Raw genomic sequence first — 19,953 nt, 5'->3', positions numbered from 1 at the left:
AAATCTTCTTCCATTTCAGGGCAGTGCATCACTTTGCTGTAATAACTGTGCATGACTTCAGACAGCTTCAACTTAATTGCCCTGCAGTCACCACAGCTTGATTAACCTTGCTTTCAATGTATACATGGAAAGAAGTCAACGGATAATTAGCTTTAATCTAGACATATCTAAAGACACACAGACTCCACTCACCCTCAGATTCTGACACACTCAATGGTGTTGATTCAATTTTGCCAAACAAAGGCGTGACTAAATACTGTCGTCATTTAAATTTTAAAATGTTTGGATACTGACACAACTAAAGAGTCTAACCCTGCTCTTCAGTGTGAAAAACAGCCCTTTATCAACTTTCTGTAAAAAACAGCAATGAAAATGGCATTTACGACTTGACAACCTGACAAACAATGCCCGGCAGCTCCCCTAATCCAGTAGAAATGAAGATCAAAGTTTCTAAATTGGCACCTTTTTTACACCCTTATTAGTCGTGCACATTCCTGAACATAAAACTGCACTTACCCGTAATCATGTCCAATTGTACACTGACGTATAGTATATATCATCGTACTATTGAAATTTTAATGAACTTGACACTAGCTTCTCAGAAGAAAATATTACCGAAATTCCAAATAAAAAAGCACTTTTGTGTTTAATAACTAATGCCTGCATGCATTATTCAGGGTCTGTGGCAGTAGGGCAGACTGGGTATTTGTCGACCGAGGTACTATCGCAATGTACCTAGGGTAGATTCCAATATATATCAATGTGTACCCTGGTTTAGCCTCCTCGGTGCTTTTGTTCAGTATACCGAACATTTTTCATTTGAAATTGCCCGAGCTACCGTCAGCCAGGGAGCCCTTGGGTACAGACGTTCAGAATACGTTCAATATTTAGGGATTCCAAAGAGATTCTGCAATCAAAAAGAGAGTGCATCTCTTTTGAATGCATTCACTTTTACTATAAATACAAGAATAACCATATGGTTATTCTTGGTATTGGAGCGAGGTTCCAGCAGTCATTTGTGGTATTTTTTTTTTTTTAATTGTTTTAATGTGTAAAATCTGTCTCAATTGTATATAGTTAATTATGTAACAGGACATTAATAGTGTAGCAGAGAGTATTTTGGAATGTGGAGTATTTATGCTTAACAAGAGGTGCCCAGTTACACACCAAGGTATTGTGGGCTACCCACACGCTCTGTCTCTTGTTGGGGTTATCATCCCAGAGGATGGCTACTGTACGTCACGCAGATCCACAGTACTGTGTGGTCTGGTTGGTGGTACTGTCTGGTATCTTGTCTACAGTGACATATTCTACCTTAATCTCCCTCCCCTCTCTCACCATATCGGTCGCCGCATATGTCTCAATGCTCATGAGATAATCAAACAATTCACCCTGAGGCACGCTAGTTTGATCGGCAGCGGTCACGTTGGAGCTGTAATGCACATGTCATGTCTGAGCAGAAATGAATTTTAAAAGTAGGGTGCATTTATAACATGCCGAGATACCAAGTGATAGCTTCGTCTAAACCAGAATTTACTGCCACAGATTGGGTATTAGTTGACCGAGTACTATCGATAGTAGATTCTGAACTATTTCAGAACCGGAGAAGTAGGACTGTTAAGTTATTTTTTTTACAAAAATCTAAATGTTTTTCATTTTAAAGCTATTTCTGAGTACAATCTTCATTTGTGTGATTTATAGAAGTTAATACGTCGTGTGAAGGGTGTCTCTTATTATAGAAGAGACATTTTCACACAGTTTGAGCAGCCAGAACCACTCAGCTTCACTTCACAGTGCTCTCGTCCAAACTGCATGAGAACCGCTCGGCTTCACTTCACAACGCTCTCGCCCAAACTGCATGAGAACCACTCGGCTTCACTTCACAGCGCTCTCGCCCAAACTGCACGAGAACCGCTCGGCTTCACTTCACAACGCTCTCGCCCAAACTGCACAAGAACCGCTCGGCTTCACTTCACAGCGCTCTCGCCCAAACTGCACGAGAACCGCTCGGCTTCACTTCACAACGCTCTCGCCCAAACTGCATGAGAACCGCTCGGCTTCACTTCACAGCGCTCTCGCCCAAACTGCACGAGAACCGCTCGGCTTCACTTCACAACGCTCTCGCCCAAACTGCACAAGAACCGCTCGGCTTCACTTCACAACGCTCTCGCCCAAACTGCACGAGAACCGCTCGGCTTCACTTCACAACGCTCTCGCCCAAACTGCACGAGAACCGCTTGGCTTCACTTCACAACGCTCTCGCCCAAACTGCACGAGAACCGCTTGGCTTCACTTCACAGCGCTCTCGCCCAAACTGCTAATACATAAACACATGATCAGCACAGCAGCTCTTAGACAGCAAAAAGAAAACAAACCAGATTATGCGCACACACAAAAACGCGTTGTGCTGCTTTAGAGCGAGTCAGAATCTCATGGGACAGGAAAAAGACAAGCACATCTCTCTGAAATGCCTCGCTTAAACAATAACCAACTTCCTGAAAATGTTGTTTAGCAATTTTTATATAGACTGTATATCAAGGATCAAAGTTATATTTTGTTATAAGTATATTTGGTAGCATTTTGCTACCCCAAACTATGACCGACCCTGAGTGAACACGTACATAATTACTGGTATTATTTTTTTTTTAACATGTACATTTATTAGCATCTTTCATAAAGTGGGAAATCATTGATAACAGAGCTTCCCGATAGATGACTGAGGTTTGTACTGCCCCACAATGCAAATCGTATTGGACAGTGGAGTACAAATACCTACAGTACTACAGAACAACAATGTATACACACACACAGCTAACTATTATTATTATTATTATTATTATTATTATTATTTATTTCTTAGCAGACCAGGGAGAGTACCAGGGCCTGGACCAGGAGCTGGGTGGCATAGTTGGTGAGGAAGGGTCGGATTCTTCGGATGTTGCTCAGGAAGAATCGGCAAGTGCGTGCCGAGTGGAGATGTGCTGGGAATAAGAGAGGCAGGGGTCCAGGGTGACTCCAAGGTCCTTAGCTGAGGAAGAGGCAGAGAGTGTGGTAGATTCCAGAGGAACAGAGATAGAGAGATAGGAGGAGGGAAAGAAAAGGAGGTCAGATTTAGAGAGGTTGAGTTTGAGGTAATGAGAGTGCATCCAGGAGGAAATAGCAGACAGACAGGTAGAGATACGGGAGGAGATGGTGGAGTCAGAGGTGGGGAAGGAGAGGAAAATCTGAGCATCATCAGCATAGAAATGGTATGAGAAACCATAGGATGCGATGAGGGGGCCCAGGGAGCGGGTGTAGAGAGAGAATAGGAGAGGACCCAAGACTGACCCTTGGGGGACTCCTGTTAAGAGAGGGTGAGGTGTGGAGGTTGCTCCACGCCAGGTTACCTGGTAAGTGTGGTTGGAGAGGTAGGAGGAGAACCAGGCCAGAGCAGTGCCAGAGATCCCCAGGTCAGTAACAGATGATAGTAGAATAGAGTGATCAACAGTGTCAAAGGCAGCAGAGAGGTCGAGGAGAATTAGGACAGAGGAGAGAGAGAGGCAGCTCGGGCACACTTAAGTGAGTTGGTGACAGACAGGAGGGCGGTTTCAGTGGAGTGAGCAGAGCGGAAGCCAGATTGGAGAGGGTCAAGCAGAGAGTGGTTGGACAGGAAAGCAGAGAGCTGGCGGTGTAGGGGTTGGAGCAGGAGGGGGTGCGTGGGAGGGAGAGGTGTTAAAGAGTTTGCGGATATCTGAGATTTTAGAAGAGAAGAAGGAGGCAAAGTCATCAGGGGAGATACAGGAGGGAGGAGGAGGGGGGAGGGTTTAGGAGGGAGGAGAAGGTAGAGAATAGTTTACGTGGGTTGTTAGTGGAGGCTTGGATTACAGATTGGAAATAAGCACATTTAGCAGAGGAGAGAATAGAGGAGAAGGAGGAGAGGAGAGTGCGGTAAAGGTTTAGGGCAGCAGGGAGTTTGGTTCTCTTCCATTTCTTTTCAGCAGATCGCAGTGTGATTCTTGCCGAGCGGAGAGCAGAGGAGAGCCAGGGATGGGGAGGGGAGGGGCGAGCAGGTTGGGAGGTGAGGGGACAGAGGGAGTCGAGGTAGGAGGTGAGTGAGGAGAAGAGGGTGCAGGTAGCAGAGTCTACAGAGAGTTGTGAAAAGGAGTCGATAGGAGGGAGGTGAGAGAGAGCAGTGGAGGCAAGGACAGAGTGGGAGAGAGAGCGGAGGTTACGGCGAGAGGTGATAGTGGGGGTAGGAGGAGCAGGGAGAGGGGGGAGAGACAAGCTCAATGTATTTTTTTTTAAACCTTGGTTGATATCCATTATTCTGTTATTACTTTTTGGTAAATTTCTTTAGTAAATTGTACAGTGAAAAGGCAGGGTGTGAGCACACATATTTATGAACAAACCAGTTAGTATAACACATTGCATGAATCTTCTAAATGTAGGTGTACTGTGGTGGAATTAGCTTTCATTTTCAAAAACAGCCTTTTTTTATTATTATTTATTTATTTTTTAATCGCTGTCTTTATAGGTATGTATGATATGTTAGTTACCGAAATCTTGTACCACTTAATTTGCACCGATGAAACATAACCGCGTTAACCATACTGATGGCATATCAAATGCTTAGATGACAGTTGGTTGCATTCTTGTAGAACTTAAAGATAAAGCAAAATATATTTCGACAAGGAACTGCATTAGTTCCATTACTTAGTTGAGCATAAGGTGGTTTCAAAAAATAATTTATGATTTAAATATAGGCCTACTGTGTGACAGTTTGGGTTACTCAGTCTATTTAAAACAGTAGGTAGGTGTTTATTTTTAAAATTATTTTTATATATAATTATTAGTCGAATAAACCGCTACCGAATAAAACCATTTTGCTACCTACTTTCCAGGCAGGTAGCAAATCCTCACTACTGCCTTAAAAAGTGAACTTCTAGCCCTGATATTATTTCTTTTTTGTTGCCACTTTCTGTTATGTGGAATGTAATAAACGAGAAGCAAAACGGTGAGTTTTTTTCACCTTCATTTTACAACACCATGTCCACGTTTTATTTCAAGTAGTGTTTAAAGTTTAAATTTCAGTTTTTGTTTGCTTGTTCAGCTACAAAAAGGCACAAGTAAACCTTGTGTTATTACTTTATGAAAACGTGTCTATGGCCACTGTTTACTGTGAAGAAACGGCAATGGCAAGGAATGAAAAATATAATAATAAAATGCTGTGTCAACTTTGTACTATGTACTATTTATTTCAGTAATAAACAAAACAATGTTTAACTTGAACTGCTATTTAATTCACTGGGGTAAAGTAAGTACTACACAACATATTCTTTACTCCTGGGATATTTTTCTATTTTAACGTGTTACATATTGTAAGGTCTTGCTGTAAAATAAAGGCACATACACAGAGGAGCCACGGCCACGCCCCCCGCATCTGCTGCTCTGCTGTCTCTGCCTGCGCTCAGAGCAATAGAATGGCTTTCATTACTTTTTGAAAAACGAATGACTATCCGAAAAAATATTTAAATTATGAGCGAACATCCAAACATGAAAATCCTGTGCTCGTCCCAGCACTAATACAAAGACATCTGTTTTCCTGCTGAAACTTTGCATTGCATCCAGTGTTTTTCTGATGTATTGATGCAAGAAAGTAACTAACTATTTTTTTTATTATAAATTAGAGTTTGTCTGTGGTAGTGTCAGGAACACATGCAGTTTTTATTCATCAATTAGACTTTGCGAATGCGTGTCATAATTTTTTTATTTCGATATTTAATCCAGTAGCTCTTTCGTTTTCATTAACATGCGTATGTTTTGTATAGTGTATACAGATGGAAGTGTACAGTATAAGGTAATTTATTTGAAGTATTTTCCATATACACACATTTTTTTCACAGTCTCATACACATTAATGTACTAACAAAAAGCAACCACACTCTTCAAAATTACTTATAGGATACAAATATTCCCAGTATATTTAACAATTGTACATGTTTAATCCTAAATTAAAAACGTTTACAAAAATCCACATACGCTTGTGTGCTTTGGTTGTATGACTTTTTCATTCTTAGATATAATACCCACGTATAAGAGGTTAGAAATGTTTCATGAGCATTGTGGGAATTTATGGTCCTGATTTATGGAGGCACCATAGCCATTATAAAGTATAGTCATGACAGTGCTATAAATTTGATTTAATCTAGGCCAAGGACTGAAAATGATATATGGTTGATCTTTTTAAAGACTTGTTGTTTTGATGAATTAAATGCACTGTTGTTAAAGCGCCTGTTACAAAACTGAACGAAAAACAACCATATTTCTGTGAAATTTCTACATAAAAATTAGTGTTAGGATCTTTTCTATTTTAATAAAAAAAAAAAAAAACATTCTGATTGCTACAGCTGGTAAACAACATCGACATTTTTTCTTCTTCTTCTTCTTATTCTTTACAATACAAATTATAAACAGACTGAAATCATTAACTTCAACAAAAAACACTTGGGTACTATCGACAATTCGGATCACAGTATCAGTTTGTACTGAAACGTGGGTTATATTTGTTACAGTTGTTTGTATTTTGTTGATTAGGATGTTTGATTTTTTTTTTTTTAAATAGCTTTATTTACACAGAAGTGCAACATTGTTATACTGTTAGTCAGATTATATGTTCAGGAACATAGATCAAACATTATTTTTTAATAACATTAAGGGATTGAATAGATTGGAATGCAGTGTTTTTAAGGCAAGGTCTCCCATGATGCTTTGCAGGGAGCGTATATAAAGGGAGTGGCTGAAGCACTTGTCTTGTTTCAGTGTGTGTTTAGAACTGGAAGAGTGCAGAAGAGTTGAGCAGACAATGATTTTTGTGGGGTTTTTTTAAACTGTTTGTAAGAGAAGACAACAGCAAAAATGTATTTTATTGTAATTAGAGTTAATTTTATATATATTTATGTGGTACAAAACTGATTTAAAAAAATTCAAGAATGCTCAAGAAGGTTTTCTTCTGAAACGTTAATTCCTGCATCATGCAGGACTTGTTTCTGTGCTATAGACTGTACAACAGAATTACTTTTTGTTTAGATTTTGACATTTTAATTCAATGGAACATTTTTGTAAACACTGCCAAATACTACATCACTCAAGTTTAAAAAGTTTAACTGTTTGAACTATTTCTCTGGGCTGTTTTGTACTACACCAAGAAATTCAGAAAAAGTCTAACATTTCACATAAAACTTCAATTTCTTAAGACACTTGGGATATTGACCATAATTAGGCAGTAATAATTGTGATTTCACCAACAGTTACTTTAAAAACTGATACATGATCCTGGGGGTCTCTAGCTAGGGCATAAAACTAACATTTATTTTAAAATGTTATTAATTTCATTGTTTGACTCCTTTTTTGCAATCATGAACTCCCTCTTCAAAATGAAATGGTTATTTTAATAATCGGGCTCTCTGTTTGAGATCACTCATACTGCATTGCCTGCCAATGCTGTTTCAGCTGATTGGAGTTTCTGCTAGGCTGTAGTGGAGACTGCTATACTGACTAGTGACTTTATAAATAAATGCTTTAGAAATGGAAGTTTCAGGACTGCTGCAATGTGAGGGGGACATTTCCCTCTCATTGAAAAAGAGATCGGGACAGTCCCCCGTGTAAATCACACCTATGACTCTTATGTCCCTGGATTGTGTTACTCACAATCCATGCTAAAAAGAAAGTGTGCACAAAGCTTCATCACTGGATAAGTGGTTCTCAAGATGCATGTAAATTAAGTTACAGAGACACTGCCCATACATTTCCACCATCTGATACTCCTAATAACTTGTACTAAATGTTGATAATTACTTTTACAATTGGACAAGGTTTATTCCAGATACAGTCCATCGTGTATCTGACTGTGGTGGGACCACAGTAAGGGTGGATATGTAAAAATTCAGATAAATTAATCCTGTTTTAAATACCATTATACACAGCTGTAACAATTACTATACGCACACAATTATTGTGTTGAGGCTCAGCTTTTGTTACCCCTTGTTTAGAAAGATAAAGGGTATTACTGCTGTATACATTTGCATTTGTGTCAGGTAAATTTACACAGTAGCAAAATGCATGTGTCCATTTGCTCAAACAATATAAAAAGAAAGTAAAATTTGAAGTTACAATAGAAATTAAATGTGCAGTGCAGTAGTGGACTGTGTTGGAGCAAAAAAGTCTTGCATGTGGACTTTTTTTGGAGACTCAACAGAAATGTTATGCTTTCAAATTCAAGTCGTCTCAAGTCCCTGTCATTTTACCTGGCACACACAGGTTAAGACCAAACATACTGTAAAGACCAATTGTCGTGCCTAAATCACATCATTTCTCAGAAGACATTAAGAAACGTTTCTATTTTAATTAACAGAACAAGCATCCTGAATAAGCGGCTGTCCCATTGAACCATGAGGCATTTAAAAGGACCTTAGTCTCACTTACATTAATAATTTACAACATGCACGAGAGAAGTATTTTGTACTGTTTATTTTTAAATGAAAAGAAAAAGAATTGAATCAGAACACATTACAGCATGACTGTAGTACCTGTAAATGTTAAATGCGTCACTTGAAATAGCAGTCAATTGTGCACTCTTTCTTTACCTTTCACGAGGTGAGAAATTTCTTTGCCACATCAGCCTGAGAAGCCACAGGAGACTCCAGCTCATTCCACAGTTCAGTCTTCTGAGCCAGAGGCAAATCAACTTGTTTTCCCTTCTCAGCCATGATGACAGGCGAGGCAAAAACCACTAGTTTACGCAATTACGCAAGTCACAGGGTAATCACGTAGTCCCCGTACTGCTCTGAAAAGCGATCTCCATTCATCATTTGAAAATACTGTATACCAAATAAAGTGACTTCCCAATTAAACTACATAAATAGCATTGGGGAAAACCGTCTCCCTGGGTTATATACCATTTTAAGCAGCAATCCTGATTTTTATCAGGATCCCGATTAGGCAGGGCCGACTTTACAACCAATCGCAGAACAATTCTGGGTGGGCCAATGACAGACACAAAGAAGGGGATGATAATCATGTTATCAGTCCTGGTAAAGACCCAGTCTCTCAGCCCTTCCATTTGCATGCAATCTGGTAATCTCCCTCTATTACAACCAGCTCTCTTGTACAAAAGCTTGTACAGAATTTTAAATGAGCAAATTAGCAATAAATTCTTTGTACCATAAGAGACCTTTAAGAAAGGAAACTATTTAAAAGAAATGTTTTCAAATTGATCCATTGCAAAGACAGGGGAGGGGCCTCTCTTATGCTCCAGTTTAATTAACATCAGAAAATGGCAACACTGCTTCTCTGAAAATCTTTTGTCCAAACGCCCACATTAAGTAGCGAAGGGCTGTTATTTTATCGAAGAACAAAGCAAGGTCACTGCATGGTGAAATAAAGCCATTATGCCAGTCTCTGCCAGACTTCACACTGAGATGAATGTATCAAGTAATCTCCCTCAAGCACTTATAACCGGGGGAACGCAGCTGGACAAGATAGGGAGCCATTTAACTATCCGGGGAAGCAGAACACTTAAGGAGGAGAAGGGACTTCCAAACTGACTGGGTGTGGTAGCTTGATCCTTCAGACCACTTTTTTTCAAGCAATTGTAGCTAACAAAATAACTAAATAAATCTTCCTGCTTTGGACTTCCATTGGCTACATATGTTGAAGCAAACATGCATTTTCATTTTAAAACCTGATATCTGTTACTAGTTTAGGTTAAAGGAAATTTCAGTTCTCTGCCTTTTTCACAGGAAATGTTAGACTTCCACTTGAGTCTGGATCATTTCACCTCGACCAGTCTTCTGGGTCATGGCATGTTACTGACTGAAATCAGTCAGTCAATAGGGAAAGCAGCTGACTAGTTATTGACAGGAGAGAAGGGGTGAAATGACCAAGCAAGCACAACACTAGCTGAAAGTACTGATATCAAACAGAGGTTCCTTTATAAAATGGAATTGCATTTTGTTAGTTACAATCAATTTAGCATGCTGCCTTCATGTGATACACCAGTGGTTTATGCATACATAGTGTTCCACGTATGACTGACATTATTATTATTTATTATTATTATTTATTTCTTAGCAGACGCCCTTATCCAGGGCGACTTACAATTGTTACAAGATATCACATTATTTTACATACAATTACCCATTTATACAGTTGGGTTTTTACTGGAGCAATTTAAGTACAACAGCAGTGTCCCCATCGGGGATTGAACCCACAACCCTCTGGTCAAGAGTCCAGAGCCCTAACCACTACTCCACACTGCTGCCCCATTGTAATAAGCACCCCTACACTGTATCCTAGGATACAGCAAACATTTAGACGAAAGAGGATCAAATAATGTTCAAATGTGGTTTTCTGTCACTTCGAACACATTATCACCTGTGACCAGAGATTGAATGATTCTTTGTGTTAGATCTCCCTCTCGACCTGAGAGGGTGCTGTGTAAAGGGAAAGGGGGGTACTGTTTGTTTGCATGTCCCTGCAAAATGAACATGTTTAAACTAGCTTCAAGAATGTGTATCGAAATGTGGATCAGACAACTGACCAAACATTCACATCCTCATGATTTGAAACTGTTGCTGGGGTTTTTCCCTATGAAAACTGATTTGATGGAATACCTCTCTCTCCAGGGAGGTGAGGATAAGCTAATGGTCAAGGAAGCTTCTGAATTAGATAGTTGGAAGTTTACTACAGTAATGTTGCAGTTTTCCCATGCTTTTTCCATGGTTGTGCTATGATTTTATCGTGTTTGTGTGTGTTTTTTTGTTTTTGTTTCTTTTTATATATATACAGACGTGCTCAAATTTGTTGGTACCCCTCCACAAAAAACGAAGAATGCACAATTTTCTCTGAAATAACTTGAAACTGACAAAAGTAATTGGCATCCACCATTGTGTATTCCATATTTAATAGAAATCAGACTTTGCTTTTGATTTTTTATTCAACATAATATTGTAAATAATAAAACAAATGAAAATGGCATGGACAAAAATGATGGGACCGCTAACCTAATATTTTGTTGCACAACCTTTAGAGGCAATCACTGCAATCAAACGTTTTCTGTAGCTCTCAATGAGACTTCTGCACCTGTTAACAGGTAGTTTGGCCCACTCTTCCTGAGCAAACTGCTCCAGCTGTCTCAGGTTTGATGGGTGCCTTCTCCAGACTGCAAGTTTCAGCTCTTTCCATAGATGTTCGATAGGATTCAGATCAGAACTCAAAGAAGGCCACTTCAGAATAGTCCAATGTTTTGTTCCTATCCATTCTTGGGTGCTTTTAGCTGTGTGTTTTGGGTCATTATCCTGTTGGAGGACCCATGACCTGCGACTGAGACAGAGCTTTCTGACGCTGGGCAACACGTTTCGCTCCAGAATGCCTTGATAGTCTTGAGATTTCATTGTGCCCTGCACAGATTCAAGGCACCCTGTGCCAGGCGCAGCAAAGCAGCCCCAAAACATAACCGAGCCTCCTCCATATTTCACTGTAGGTATGGTGTTCTTTTCTTTGAAAGCTTCATTTCTTCGTCTGTGAACATAGAGCTGATGTGACTTGCCAAAAAGCTCCAGTTTTGACTCATCTGTCCAAAGGACATTCTCCCAGAAGGATTGTGGCTTGTCAATATGCATTTTAGCAAATTCCAGTCTGGCTTTTTTATGTTTTTCTGTCAAAAGTGGAGTCCTCCTGGATCTTCTTCCATGGAGCCCACTTTCGCTCAAAAAGCGACGGATGGTGCGATCAGAAACTAACGTTGATTTTCCTCTTGCGGACGCGCCCAGGGAGGTTGGCTACAGTTCCATGGACCTTAAACTTCTTAATAATATTTGCAACTGTTGTCACAGGAACATCAAGCTGCTTGGAGATGGTCTTGTAGCCTTTACCTTTACCATGCTTGTCTATTATTTTCTTTCTGATCTCCTCAGACAACTCTCTCCTTTGCTTTCTCTGGTCCATGTTCAGTGTGGTGCACACAATGATACCAAACAGCACAGTGACTACTTTTCTCCATTTAAATAGGCTGCATGACTGATTACAAGATTGGAGACATGTGTGATACTAATTAAAGAAACTAATTAGTTTGAAATATCACTATAATCCAATTATTTATTATCTTTTCTAAGGGGTACCAACAAATGTGTCCAGGCCATTTTAGAATATCTTTGTAGAATAAACAATAATTCATTTCACAGCTTTGCTTTATTCTATGACATACCAAAGGCATGCAAGTATACATGATAAAATAGCTTTTAATTTCATCACTTTTCAGGAGGAATGAAGCATTATTTCAATGAGCTGTAAGGGTACCAACAAATTTGAGCACGTCTGTATATATTTTTTTATTTTTTTATTTATTTATATTTATATAGCGCCTTTAGCCAAGGCGCTTAACAATTTTTAAACTAAACGGTACAATCAAGAGAAAATGGCTGAAGGAAGAAGGTATGTTTTTTGGGCAAGGGTGAGGAAGTAGAGAGTGTTGCTACAATGAGAACAGAGGCTAGGGCAGGGTTGGGCAAACAGGCAAGGTCCTGACCAGGGGTTAGGAGCTAGGGCACACAGTGGGATGAGCTAGGGTGAAAAGATGTGTTTTAAGGGAGGAGCGAAAGTTGCGTAGTGTAGGGGACTGTTTTATATTGAGTAGGAGTTTATTCCAATGACACATATATATATAATATATCTGTGTGTGTGTGTGTATATATATATATATATATATATATATATCTGTGTGTGTGTGTGTGTGTATATATATATATATATATATATATGCTTAGCTATATATACTTTACTACTCTTTGCTATGCTTTTAGTATTTATCTGCTCCTTTTCTCATATAAAATAAAATATATTATTATTATTTATTTCTTAGCTGTTACAAGATATCACATTTATTTTTACATACAATTACCCATTTATAAAGTTGGGTTTGTATTGGAGCAATCTAGGTAAAGATACCTTGCTCAAGGGTACAGCAGCAGTGTCCCCCACCTGGGACTGAACCCACGACACTCTAGTCAAGAGTCTAGAGCCCTAACCACTACTCCACACTGCATTATAGAAGCATGCCTCCTAAAATGACTTGTTCCACTTCTGCATCTTGTACTAAAGCAGTGGTGGTTGGTTCAACCCCGTCCAGGTTTTGGGGTCCTAATTAAAAATGGGAGCCCTTATACATTGATCATGTCTGCCCAGCTGTCGGTCATTCAGTTCTGCCTTGATTTTTCAACCGATCTTCACCAAACCTGTGTCATATACATTTGTAGCCTCCTATAGACGTTTCGTATTGCATTTGGCTGTAATCTTCCTTTCGTGTGTGTGTTGTGTGGGTTTTTTTTTTTTTTTTTTTTATATACAGATATTTAAACCTTTCAGGTATAGTGTGATTTTTGTTGCAGATTGGTAATAAAAAGACTCTAGAGCAATCAGTGTTGCAAAGGATGTTTACATGCTGCTGGATGTGCCCTATAGTAGGCCTGCAGTGCCTAATGCAGCTGAACAGTAAAAAGGTTGGGAACCCCTGACCTATAGCATTAAAATATACAGCACTACATGATATGCAGAATAAAAAGCAGACAAGCAGTCTTTGTGGAATGATAAATAATTTCGATGTTTTATGACTAAGAATAACCCTTCTGTTCAAATGCCAGTCGTTTATGGATCATGATTGTTGAGCCCAACAGACAGCAATACGCCTTGATGCTACATTTAGACCCTTTTGGTTATCTATAAATCATATTCAAGACCACATACATAAAAATATGCTTACATTGCAATTCACAAAATCACATGTTTTTATTTAAAAACCACTTTGAAAATGTATTTTGCAGTAAGACCATGTGGCTCACTTTTTACATGCACTGCTAATCGACCCTCACACAAACCTGGCAAATCAGATCATTTTCTTTTACCATCACAACAGTATTATACAGCAATGATTACCTAAGGTAACAACTTTGAAGTAGTATTTTAAAACCCATTTCAAAGTTTAACAAAATCCTGTTATATAGAATATCAAGCAATCAATCCCACTGTCATTTGATCTAATAGTTATTTATATTGGTTGCTGGGTGATTTGTTCTTCTGAATAGCTTGTCAATTAGGCTTGTTTGGAACTTGCATTTCTGCACGTTGACATCTGGGCGCCACTGCATAAACCAAACACTCCATTATAATTAGACATCTCCTGAAAACTATTACCAATATGTTGTTCTCCCCTAGATGTAAATACAGTACTTCATGAATCCGTGATAATAAATAAATAACCACATATCTTACAATAACCAACACCTGATAAGAGTTGGTTAGTGCGTTGAATCTTGAACAAGACTTCTTTCAAATAAGCATTCATATACATCACTACCAACATTATGCATAGTCTTCAATGTTTTCATCACTCTGCCTGTCTCGTTGCCATGGTATTTCACGAAAACACAGACCACCCCGGACGAATAAGGAAATTGCGTTACACAGTATTCTGAGGGTCGCTTCAGTAAAATAAAATAAAAGTGTGTCGCCGCCAGGTAAAAACAGTTACCCCAAAAGCCAGCTGCAACTGTACCCCATAAAACAAACTGCAGATCTACCCGACACCTTGTTTGTATGTTGCATGTTTTTCACTTTGTAAATGTATTTATGGTAGTGTACATGCACACCGATTTGAAAGACAGCCCGCATTCTTTGCTCAAGGACACCGCAGGCTGTCGTGCTGTCGTACCCTACCACCCCGCAGCTGTACAAGTTACCTGTGTAATTACCTCTTTGAGCTGCTCCAGCTCATGTTTGAGGGTGTCATAATCCGCTTCCAGATCCGTATACTGCTGCTTTAGGGTCTGATTTTCCTCCAGGACCACCAAGCCGCATTCAGCAGCCCTGATTTTCTCCTGGGTGGTTTCAGACAGCTCCCGGGACAGCCGTTCAATCTCTGCTTTGTGACCAGCACTTTCCAGCAGCCCCTCTGCAGCCATAGCCTTCTTCCAACAAGCGATGGATGGAGTGATAGTCGCGTGGGAGAAGGAAAAAAATCTGATGTAAATGCCCACCACTTTTTATTATTATTTTTTTTAAAAAAGCAACCCCGGCGTCGCAATATTAAGAGAAAAAATCCAGAACATATGTTCTGCTTTTGCTCCGGTTAACCGTGTTGTAGTCTTAGCAGCTCAGCATCCTTATTTTTGCTTATTCATAACGGTCCGCCATCTCTCCCTTCATCTGTAACAAAGTGAGCAGACGCTTTGCCACCCTCCTGCCGGTGACGTCAGCGTTGCCTCCCTGTGTGTCTCTCTCTCTCTCTCTCTCTCTCTCTCTCTCTCTCTCTCTCTCTCTCTCTCTCTCTCTCTCTCTCTCTCTCTCTCTCTCTCTCTCTCTCTCTCTCTCTCTCTCTCTCTCTCTCTCTCTCTCTCTCTCTCTCTCTCTCTCTCTCTCTCTCTCTCTCTCTCTCTCTCTCTCTCTCTCCAGATGCCAGACCCCGCAGTTCTTTTGTTTAAATGAGATTGCCGAGGATACGCGTTAGACATTTTTAGCTATAGTTATTTGTTATGAAATAGAAAAACAAAAATTGCATGACTTGGCATCGCCACACCTGACGACAATTAGTTACAATACAATTAAAAAATAAAACACATTTTCGGGGAAACTGCAGATTTATTTAATTTATTACGAGAATTACATGTTAACTGTGCAGCTTTTTAGTATGCCTCACCCAATCGTGTCCGTAATGTTGCGCGTTTGTTTGAGTGGAGACCCGTGCAGTGATTGAATTAAACTAATGTAATAATGCCATTATTATACGCCGTATTATTTGTTAAAGTTAATGCAGTTTGTTTAATTCAATGGGTTGTCCACTGTGTGCTGGTCAGGGCTTGCTGGTCTTGCTGGTTACAAACACTTGGTTAAGCTAGTCCTGGAAAAACGTTTGCAATAGTATGTGCCGGCTGGGTGCCCAGTAAGAGCCACATTTAAAATCCTAATAATCATTGTTTCCCAACTCTTCAGCAATCTTAATACATCAGATCTGTTAATGTAAACATGTACTTTTCACACAATAATTTACATTACATATATTTACATTCTCCAGTGCTTTATACACAAAATAATAATTTGTTATATTAATCAAACATGTTCTTGCCTCTCACTCACTTGCAGAAAGAAGATTAAAAAAAAAAAAAAAAAAAAAAACACCAGCCACATTATTGGCAACAAAATGTAACGAAAATCAAACCATATCTGCAGAAATAACGTAACGGATAAAAGCCTTTGTGCAAGACTGTGAAGTAGTTTCGTGCAGTTCTGTTTGCGCAAGTGTAGCCCCCACAATTTCTGAAAACGGGGATGTATGAGCTGATATCTATAAAGCTCACAGTAAAAAAAGTATGGTGCAATTATTAGGAACACTTGATTTTTAAGTTTACAGTTATTGTGCACAAAAATAAATATAGGCTACTACATTGTGGAAATGATGAGCGTCTGACCTCTTTCTAACTCCAGTCTATCTCATCTGGTGACTTGCCTGTCAATGAGGCTACAGACCGCGCAGCCCCCTGGCAGCTCATACCAACAGTGGGTGAGTTCACGGGGAGCAGCGCAGACAAACTTTGTAGACTGGGGTCTGCGCATGACGTCACGATCTGTGTAGTCGGCGCTAGGACAACTTTGGAAAGGTATCTCCAGTGCAGACTCCAACGACATGGTGGAGGTCGCATTGCGTGCAATTATTATTGCTGAAGAAATGGATGCAATTGAAGTTCCCTACTTACTCCACGCAGGTCATCGATTGGAGCAGCGTCAATTAAGGTATATTACAATAACATATTGCGATACATAAAGCATATTTAGGTGCTAAATAAATACAAATCAATAAATAAAAATGAATATACCCCGCACAGAAATAACATATTTTACATATATTAACAGCAATATATGTAAGACATATATGCCTGGCATTTGTTTTATATTTAGAATACAAATATGTTGTGTAACATATACTGCTACATATATTGTTTTATATTAGGAATATATGTACACCAATATATGGATACGTGAGTGTGGCAAAGCGCCCCGCCCCTGTGTGCATTCGTGTTCTGTGTTGTATGTTGCGTGTGTAAATGTTGGTGTATAGTCATTGGTACACGGGATATAAACGGGTCTGTGTTTCACGTGTATTTAAAAAGTGTATATTTGTATTTAGGCACGGGATTGCACATCACGCACGTGCATTTAAAATATAATATGTGAACACGGGGTTTCACGTAATTAATTCACGTGCTGGGATTCAAGTGAATAATTAATTAGTAATTGAATCCCAGCACAACAGTATATATAGATGCACATTTTCACTCAGTGGTGGTTGGGTGTTCGGAAGAGGAGAACGGGTGAGAGAGAGAGGAGTAAACGTAAAGTGAAGATAGTAAATATAATAGTGTTTGTTCTCACCGTGTTTGTTTGTCTCCGTGCACCGTTTGTTAAGTGTCAGTCGTTTTGTCTGTGTGTTTATTTTGGCGTCAAGTGCCGTGTCCTGTTTTGTATTCCGTTGTTTAAACCTTTTATTTTGTTATTAAACGCTGAGTGCAGCCATTGCACTCAGCTCATCACAACCACTGTCTTTGTTTGAATTCCTGATTCTGGTCTGACGCCACCCACTCCGGCCGTCTTTGTGACACGTGGTGTCATCGTGGGATAACCGCGCCTCCAAGCGTCAGACCAGGAGGGGTTTTGTTTAGAAAAAAAAAAAAAAAAAAAAAGAGGCAATGGCAGAATACGCCATCAAACTGCGGGGCTGGTTCCTGGAGAATGCTGGGCTGGAGGCCCAGTCTCTGCCCATGGTCGTCCGGGCTCTGTGGATGATGGACTGTGAGAGATGGGAGGCATATCAGGAGGAACACACCCCAAACACCTTGGAGGAAGGTGTGGAGTTTGTCCTCAGCTACCTGGAGGCAACCATAAATGGAACAGCAGCCCAGGTAGCAGGACCACCAGCAGAGGAGTACCTGCTGTCCCCATCTCCACCAGCAGAGGGTGAGTACCTGCTGTCCCCATCTCCACCAGCAGAGGGTGAATGCCTGCTGGTTTTGCCTCCACAGCCCGAGCGGGAGGAGCCTGAGCGTCCACAGCCCGAGCGGGAGGAGCCTGAGCGTCCACAGCCCAAATGGGAGGAGCCTGAGCGTCCACAGCCCAAATGGGAGGAGCCTGAGCGTCCACAGCCCAAACGGGAGGAGCCTGAGCGTCCACAGCCCAAGCGGAAGGAGCCTGAACGTCCTACGCCTGAGTGGGAGGAGCCCGAACGTCCTACGCCTGAGTGGGAGGAGCCCGAACGTCCTACGCCTGAGTGGGAGGAGCCCGAACGTCCTACGCCTGAGTGGGGGGAGCCCGAACATCCACAGCCCAAAAGGGAGGAGTCGGTGCGTCCACAGCCCAAAAGGGAGGAGTCGGTGCGTCCACAGCCCAAAGGGAGGCAAGTCGGGGCTTCCACAGCTCTGGGACCCAAGCCACCAGCAGAGGGGAAATGCCTGCTGGTTCAGCCCCAAGAGCCGGAAGGGGAGGGGTTACAGGCTCAACCCCCTGAAAATTTTTGGGGGGGAGAAGGGCAGGATGCTGGTGTCCCCCAGCAGCCTCTCGCTATGCTGCTGAAGGCAGCACGGCGCGCACATGCCCAGCCGCCACAGCAGAGGGAGCCAGCACCGCCACAGCCTCCCTCTGAGTGGCCAGCATCAGCCCCATCGCCTCTACCTCCGCCACCTCCACCAGCAGAGGGTGAATACCTGCTGGTTCCACCTCCACCGCAGTGGGAGGACTGCTGGCCCCTCCCACCTCCACCAGCAGAGGGTGAATACCTGCTGGTTCCACCACCGCCAGGAGCAGAGGAGCTGGAGCTGCCTCTGCCTCCACCACCGCCAGGAGCAGAGGAGCTGGAGCTGCCTCTGCCTCCACCACCGCCAGGAGCAGAGGAGCTGGAGCTGCCTCTGCCTCCACCACCGCCAGGAGCAGAGGAGCTGGAGCTGCCTCTGCCTCCACCACCGCCAGGAGCAGAGGAGCTGGAGCTGCCTCTGCCTCCACCACCGCCAGGAGCAGAGGAGCTGGAGCTGCCTCTGCCTCCACCACCACCAGGAGCAGAGGAGCTGGAGCTGCCTCTGCTTCCGCCACCGCCCGGAGCAGAGGAGCAGGAGCTGCCTCTGCTGCCCGTACCTCCACAGGGAGTACGGTGGCCGGAGCCCCAGAAAGGGGAGCTGCCGGCCACGAAGAAGGGGGACGAGGTCTGGAGACCACTTTCCCCAGCAGCAGTTTCGCTGCAGGAGTTCTTGTGGCCGGAGCCCCACAGGAGGGAGCTGCCGGCTACGAAGAAGGGGGAGGTCGGGGGACCACCTGCCCCCGCAGCTTTTTCGCTGCAGGACGGGACCAGCATGCTGTCAGCCGTGCCACTACCGGCAGGGGAGCTGACAGCATTTCCAGCCATGGGCCCACTGAAGCCTCCCTTCCCAGCCCGAGACTTTGGCCTGGACTGCTGGGTATTTAAGGGGGGAGGTGGCCGTTGAGGCCATGTGTGCTGCGCACAAGGGGGGGTATATGTGGCAAAGCGCCCCGCCCCTGTGTGCATTCGTGTTCTGTGTTGTATGTTGCGTGTGTAAATGTTGGTGTATAGTCATTGGTACACGGGATATAAACGGGTCTGTGTTTCACGTGTATTTAAAAAGTGTATATTTGTATTTAGGCACGGGATTGCACATCACGCACGTGCATTTAAAATATAATATGTGAACACGGGGTTTCACGTAATTAATTCACGTGCTGGGATTCAAGTGAATAATTAATTAGTAATTGAATCCCAGCACAACAGTATATATAGATGCACATTTTCACTCAGTGGTGGTTGGGTGTTCGGAAGAGGAGAACGGGTGAGAGAGAGAGGAGTAAACGTAAAGTGAAGATAGTAAATAT

At 41.8% G+C, this 19,953-nt stretch overlaps 1 protein-coding gene across 3 annotated transcripts in view; it reads right to left on the bottom strand.

Annotated features, from left to right (window-relative positions):
* LOC117415972 (protein bicaudal D homolog 1-like) overlaps positions 1-16,574 on the bottom strand; it is a 138,486-nt gene extending 121,912 nt beyond the window's left edge. For 2 of the 3 annotated variants that reach the window (XM_034026960.3, XM_059026815.1), the window contains exon 1: positions 14,781-15,254. In XM_034026960.3, the coding sequence (XP_033882851.2) occupies positions 14,781-14,990 (210 nt within the window). In that variant the 5' untranslated portion in view covers positions 14,991-15,254. Of the gene's footprint in view, positions 1-14,780; positions 15,255-16,493 lie in introns of those variants that run through there. The other variant, XM_034026958.3, reaches the window with a different exon arrangement.
* Between the last annotated feature and the right edge of the window lie 3,379 nt (positions 16,575-19,953).

The sequence above is a fragment of the Acipenser ruthenus genome, chromosome 7, assembly GCF_902713425.1.
Source record: "Acipenser ruthenus chromosome 7, fAciRut3.2 maternal haplotype, whole genome shotgun sequence".
NCBI lineage: Eukaryota > Metazoa > Chordata > Actinopteri > Acipenseriformes > Acipenseridae > Acipenser > Acipenser ruthenus.
This window is presented reverse-complemented; position numbering and strand designations above follow the sequence as displayed.